Genomic DNA, 6,996 nt, shown 5'->3' on the forward strand with positions numbered 1-6,996 from the left:
CTGCTGACTCTTGCACGTAACGTGCTGAAGAATACTTCGAAGATCGACTACTGTTGCGACTGTATGAGTCGCTAACGTTTCTTGGTCTTTTTTTTCCCCTTATATTTATTATAGACTGGATCCCACGAGAATCGCCTTATTTCGATATTAATTAGGGGGCGTAGTTAAGAATTCTAAATTAATCGGGTGTTACGGAAACACTATAAAAATTGGCCTATTTGTATCTATTGTCTATATAAACTATCGAGTAAGCATTGATTAAAAAGTATTGTAGTTTAACTATGTATGAGTTCTTTTTTTTTAAATGTCTTTTGAATACTTACACTCATATACTTATTGCTGTACAGTCTATGCTAGTAATCAATAACTGTCGTACCATATGATGGTTGATGCTGTTATCGGTGGAGTATAGCAAGCGCAATTGATAATAATTGTAAATCAGATGGCAAGTAATCGACGAATCGACGATGCCACTAATGTACTTATGTATATGTACCTTCAGTTCGTTGTCAGGACTCGTCGATTTCTTATGAATGGATTATCGTTTAGAATGTTATTTTCGATACGATTAACTGTGTGAGGCAAGAGAGGCTTTATAGTTTATTATTAATATACCTAACTTTGTCATTATAAGGTAAATGACTGTTTTACACGGGGATTTACAGCAAAACATCTCACAATGAACTTACTAATGTAATTAGGTTAATTTTCACGTTAGCGTGTTCTATGCAATGCATTCATGTGCTCTTTTATAAGCGGATGTCATTTAGAATAGAGATTTTATGTGAATTACCTTGCTGTAGAAACAATCTCCTAGATTTATGTGAAAATCGATTCTCCATTCAGATTAAATATCACATTCGCTTTTGATGAATATAAAAAATTCTCTTATCATGACGTATATAAAGTTATTTCTGGTATAATTATTATATCAAGCACTATATCGTAATGCAAAAATAACTGCTGACATATTATTGTTATATGAGAATGTCTTCGAGAAGATTCACACAATTTTGCATTCCTCTTTCGAATAACAAGCAGTGCGTTTCTTTTTATGTATTGCTTGAAACAGTGCAGTCTTACCTTAGATTCATCCGATATGAGTATCATCTACATAATGTGAAATTCATACACCGTAAAAGTTTTTGTATTCCTTAGTTCTTTACGTGATGATAGACGTATAAAGCTGAGATGTTTAGCTGTAAACACTTGCGGATGCATATATACGAACGAAATGAATATTGTAGTACCTACCGAGAGAAGTGCATTTGCATTATAAAAAAAAAACTTAATAAAATTACACGTTAAAAAATGACTGGCATATATTTCTTGTACCTGATACATTTCCGTCTGCATTGTGGAACTTTGTGTTGGACGCGTATTTAGTAAGATGTAATTATTTACCGTCTTAAATACTTAGAATTGTCTGTTGCGTTGAAGGCGCTAGAGTCGACGCCATACAGGTTTAGTGAACTACATTAGCGTCACACTACTGTTTGTTTACTGTTGCGTCTTATAGGTTATGTGACTGTATAGGGCTTTTGAGTACCTGGTTTATATATAACAATAGCTTATATTTTTTATAACAGTGCACCTTATATTTCGTAGAATTTTATAGGTAGGATATAACGTTAGGAGATGGAGAAGAGGTTATAATAGTTATTAAGTGAGTGGATGAATGAGTGCCTTCAATAATTTACTTCAGACTGAAAACTATGGGTTTTATTCAGTTTGTGGCTAGAGCAGCTATTCTGCTTGGGCTAAATTTATAATGTTTGAAACGAAAACGGGTGGATAATGAGTGATTCCGATGATACGGATGTTCTGCTTTTAATCCCACCTGATTTGTTCGTCGTACCATCTTCGGAGTCAGATGAGTCTGAATTACATGTGGGAACAGCCTGCGGCTCCAAAGCCCCAGGAGTCGTATCAGAATTGATAGAGCATATGCAGTCACTAGAAACTAGGATATCTGCAATTGAATCTAAGGATAACAGTCTGGATGTATCGCTGCTCAATAATTCATTGGATTCACAAACAAGGACTACTTATTATTCTCCGTTCAAGAATAAGCAGCTACAATCTAAGAACAAGTTCTCTGTAAGTCAGTCCTCCAGTCTACAAAATACTCCTGCAAAAATTCAAAAGAGCTCATCAGTTCCATCTACTCCTAGCAGCTACCAGCCATCAAACCATACTAATTTCACTCGTAGTGATATAAGGCTTGGGCAGCTTGCTAATAGCAGTCCTAATACTAATATTACCTCAAATCCGCGGAACCAGCATGACTATCTAACATCACTCTCTGAACCCTCTATGCTGCAATCCTCTTCAAGAAGCTCAAGACACCTGCATGCCGATGCTGTATCCTTCAAAGAGGAATCCCACTTAACTATACCATTTGGTTTCAATGCGAGTAAAAATGACTCATGTTTGAAACTCAATGAGCAATTACACCTATCACTATCCACACTAGATCTACCTCAGAAGTTAGGACCACTTCGACCAGAAGGGAAACTAGTGAAAGACATGGAACTCTCAGAAGTTGATGAATTTCTACATGAGATGGAAGCTACGAACTTAGAACTGGCCAGAAGAATCAGCAATGCAACTTCTCAATATCGTCGCGATCCTGTTCAAAATTGCCAAAATATAAAAGCTACTGGTACTGAGTTACCCCAACATCAAGAATCTCCAGTACGTCGACTGGATTTTCATTCCATCAGGAGAGAAGCGCGAAATCCAAATCCTTCATATCTAGTAAGCGATGATAAAAATGAAGAAAAGTTTGCTGATATATCTTTGCCCTATGAGGATTCACTGCCTCTGGATGATACAGAGAAGATGATCTCTGAGTTTAAAAGCTGGCAGCCAATATCCCCTGGCTTACCAGAGAATGGAGGACATTCGATTGAATGCAAAGACGATAAAAATGTTCCAGCCGAGATAAATGTACAGTCGGAAATACAGTCCAGCATTCTTCAATGTAAAGATTTGACAGTTGAACAGAGCCTCCACAATATCGACGCCGGAGTGACTGCTGTAAGCACTGAAACTATGCATACACAGTCACGACCAGGTTTTACTAGCATAGGCACTGCTCTCTCGTCGATCAATGAGATTACCAAATCTAACAGCTCGATTCATTCTAAACAGTCGGATATAAATTTGGACGATATACCTCAAATGTATAGGAAATCTCACATCGACACTTATTTCCAAAACACTATCAATGAGGTGCATACGATACCATCTTTTAAAAATACTAGTCATGCAGCTACAAACACAGAACCGTACTTAAGGTACATTCTTTATTTTATTTATTTTCCCTCAATATACAGATTAAACATTCGATATGAACTCAGAGTTTCCGTTGCATCACATCACTACCAATTTAAACTAGGAGCACTTCGCAAACTATCTACACAAGTATCATCTACTCTGTTTCTTCCACTAAATCCTATTTCATACAAATTTCCTTTCTTTAGAAAGTCACAGCGACTCTTAACTTTATCCGATTTCTGGGATAGTAATACCGTCAAATCGCAAGAAGAGATGTTCAGGATTAAGCTTGAGGAAGAGAAATTTCGAAGAGAGGTAAATATAATATATTTTAGTTGTCTGACTTAAATAATATCATTGTGGAATTTTTAGCATTGCGAGCATCTGATACAGGAGCTTCAAAAACGATTGCTTGAGCAACAAGAGAAAGTTGCAGTCGCTATTAGAGTGGACAATGAGAAAAATGTTGTAATATCACAATTTCAAAGTGCATGGGCCAAGCTTAAAAATCGTTGGCATGTTTTGGAAACGGAACATCGAGATCTCCAGAACACTTTGAAAAACTTGACAGAGAAACATAATTTGGAAGTGGCGGAATTCCAAGTACAAATCAAGCGTTGCGAAGGGGAATTATCAAAAGCTCTAGATTTGGCGGCTGGATACAAAGAAAAAAGTGACAGCATGATTAAAGAAAAATTAGATTTGTTAAGGAGTCACGCTGATGAACTAGAGAATTACAAGTCTCTTGTACAAGAAGCAGAAGCCAGATACGAACAGATGAAAGGAGAATATAATAAACTTTCGGAGAAAAATCAGCAAGTGGAAGAAACACTAAAGACTGTTCAGCAAGAATTGAATAGAGAATGGCTAAGGAGCGGAGAAGTGAGAAACGAAATGGCAGTAATTCATAAAGCCCTAGATGCTTGTGAAGCCGAGCTGACCGTACTTCGCCAAGAAAAGGAAAACTTGCAACTGAAATTGAAAGAAGAGATGAGTAGGAACAGTATTCTTGAACAAAATAAATCCTCCTTATTAGCAACAATCGACGACGCGAAGAAGGCAGAGGTAAGTAGTCCATAACAGAGTACTTCAATATGAAAGAATTACGCAGAATTAACGTAGGAATTCATAATTTTAAAACCTACAGAAAACGGCGAAGGAAGAAACAAAGTCTGTGCTTGAGCAACAGGAAAAAATCAGGACTGAATTACGAGAAGTCTATCAAAAACAGCTGGATGAGGTCGTAAAAACGAAATTGCAGGAATTTCAGGCTCAACTTGACACAGCTGAATCCGTTTTTCAAAGCGAATTAGAAACTAGACAACGAGCAATTGCCGAGTGTGCCGCGAGAAAAATTAAAAGCGTTATTGACAAGTGGGTTTTGATGAAATGGCCATTTTAGTAGACTTGAAATATGAATATGAATAGAATCCTTTCCCTCCACGAATGATGATACATTTCTTTTTTCTTTTTAGGCACCAGCTGGAAATCAATTTATTGGAGGAGAAACACAAGGAGGAAAAACGACTGTTTGAGATTCAGCTGGCACAGGCTGTGCAAAAAACATCAATATTGGAAGGGCATTTGAATACTCATCGCACCACAAAAACTCAATTGGCCGAGCAGCTTCATTCGGTTATGCAAAAGCAATGGCAGCAAGCTCTGCATATTATTTCAGGTAAATGCTCATTGTTAGACACTTTATCAATGGGACAATTATTCACTCAGCTTCATATCGTAATATATGAATTCAGGAAGTAATATGGAAAACTTAACACCAATTCAACGAGTAAACGCTGAGAAGTTCATCGATGCAAGAAACTCGCGGAGGTGCGAATCTCTAGGAAACTGTTGCGCAAAGGAATACGCGGAGCCAATGAGATTAGAATCACGCTCAACGGTCACACATAACTTTACCAATGTTCAGCCGCGCGACGAGCAAGATGAAAGTTTAATAACTATATCTCCTGAGGTAACTCCTTTGACTAGTAGAAAGGAGTCAAAAGATGATTTACGACGATACATCAAAATGGTAACTACTTGCTATTAATTTTACTACCTTGGCAATATACTATATAGAATTTATTACAGATACTGGATATGCAGCAGCCCAGGGATAAATTTACTAAGACAGATTTAATAGAAAGCACTTCAAGTCCAACTCCAATATCCAGGGAAGTACCGCGGAAGCATTATACAAAAAAGGAACTGAGTATAATGAGCGAAGATAGTATCGCTTGGCAGCCCACATCAGAGGTACATTATAAAAAACGAATAACAATTCTTATTTACAATTACCATTCATTACTCTTCTTTAGCTTTGACAATCCTTGTCGCATTTCGTCCAGGTATCTGTCCAGGAAACGACCGACGAGTACATTTCGATTCCTCAAAAATTGCCTGCGAAGGCAGACCAACAGAAGATCAAACCGCCTTGGAAGTAATACATGGTGCTTATACTGACACAATCAATAATCAAGTGGGTCACTTGTCTATAACTATAGTAAAATACGTCCTTGAATAATAGTATAATTAATTTTGATAACGATATATGTATTTGTGCGTGTAAGGACTTTTATTAGCTTACACTCATTTAATAAAATAATTGTACGTTAACAATAGTTATGTTTCTTTTGCCAGTGAATCAGTCAATCCGTCCTATCACATGTGTTCACAATATTTCTGTTATCGTTCGAATGTAAAGAGGAAAAGGATGTTTGATAAGTTCGACGAATTGATAGCCAGCGTGGTTATCATTGAAAGCAAGGAAGATACGCGTGTTTGTATTAAATTCTCGATTAATGAGGTTCTTTGAAATTGCGCATTATAACTAAGAATATTATTCAGTTAATACTGGCAATGAAAATCAAATAATCTCTGATGTCACGTGAGATACCAAATAGAAATGATTTAATACTCCTGAACGATAACATAAACGTCATTTACTATACTGCATGCATTATATTACGACGTTCGTGACACGTTTGTATTCGCGAAAGGAAATAAGTTGCGGCTACTGTAATAGAAATGGCTGATTAGTCATTGGGAACAATATAGAAATAACTGACAATAAATATACGACTCCTTATTGTTCATATAATAAATTATATTGGTTTCTATTCGAACAAAGTACCGTATAGCCCTACGCATCATTTCAGAATGGTAAACTTTAAAATAAAAATAAATAACGCCTAAAAACACGCAATGATTCATTCAAGTTATTAAGAATGGTTCGGTTGTGTTTTAAAACGATTTTAAAAATGGTGTATAAATATGTACAACACGTACTTTTTCACGAGATGGTATGCTACGATATTCAGGGAACTGTTACTGAATCGCTACTGTCTTCCAACGGCTCATGAATAATAAATATTACAAAGCAATGACTATCGACTCTAACACGAATGCATTCCGTTCATCGACACCAACAGAAAAATTCAAGACCTTTCACTGCGGACCTGTACCTTTTATTTTAGGGCTCAGTTTTAAATTCTTGGTCAGTTCAATCGTTCCAAGTATATCGTACTAAAGCATAATTCTAATAACTTTTAATAAGTGTTCATCGTTTTCTGTCAAATTATACAATCGCTATATAATTGATAAAAAGTCGAAACGGAGAATCTGATTGACAAGCAAGAAACAGCGAAGAATGTAAAGAGAGAAATGCGATAATGGCTACCCCCCTTCTCGTATACAGATAGTCCTCAGTCCTCA

At 36.5% G+C, this 6,996-nt stretch overlaps 1 protein-coding gene across 2 annotated transcripts; it reads left to right on the forward strand.

Moving 5' to 3' along the window:
* The first annotated feature begins 1,399 nt into the window (after positions 1–1,399).
* Positions 1,400–6,356, forward strand: LOC107272893 (interaptin). Of its 2 annotated transcripts, none has more exons than XM_015750526.2 (8): positions 1,400–3,302; positions 3,489–3,597; positions 3,655–4,347; positions 4,430–4,656; positions 4,758–4,960; positions 5,037–5,314; positions 5,374–5,538; positions 5,601–6,356. In XM_015750526.2, the coding sequence occupies exons 1-8, from the start codon at positions 1,798–1,800 to the stop codon at positions 5,604–5,606; spliced, it is 3,186 nt and encodes a 1,061-aa protein (XP_015606012.1). In that variant the 5' UTR covers positions 1,400–1,797; the 3' UTR covers positions 5,607–6,356. The 2 variants fall into 2 exon arrangements, with proteins under 2 accessions (XP_015606012.1, XP_015606011.1); XM_015750525.2 differs by having other exon boundaries at positions 5,631–6,356.
* Positions 6,357–6,996: the final 640 nt, after the last annotated feature.

The sequence above is a fragment of the Cephus cinctus genome, unplaced genomic scaffold (genome assembly GCF_000341935.2).
Source record: "Cephus cinctus unplaced genomic scaffold, Ccin1 Ccin1_scaffold1310, whole genome shotgun sequence".
Lineage (NCBI taxonomy): Eukaryota > Metazoa > Arthropoda > Insecta > Hymenoptera > Cephidae > Cephus > Cephus cinctus.

Excerpts from the sequence above, each read along its gene's own strand:
- LOC107272893 (XM_015750525.2), top strand. The coding sequence starts at position 1,798 with ATGAGTGATTCCGATGATACGGATGTTCTGCTTTTAATCCCACCTGAT. Across the intron at positions 4,657-4,757 it reads ATTAAAAGCGTTATTGACAA|GCACCAGCTGGAAATCAATT; the intron begins GTGGGTTTTGAT and ends TTTTCTTTTTAG. Across the intron at positions 4,961-5,036 it reads AGCTCTGCATATTATTTCAG|GAAGTAATATGGAAAACTTA; the intron begins GTAAATGCTCAT and ends ATATGAATTCAG.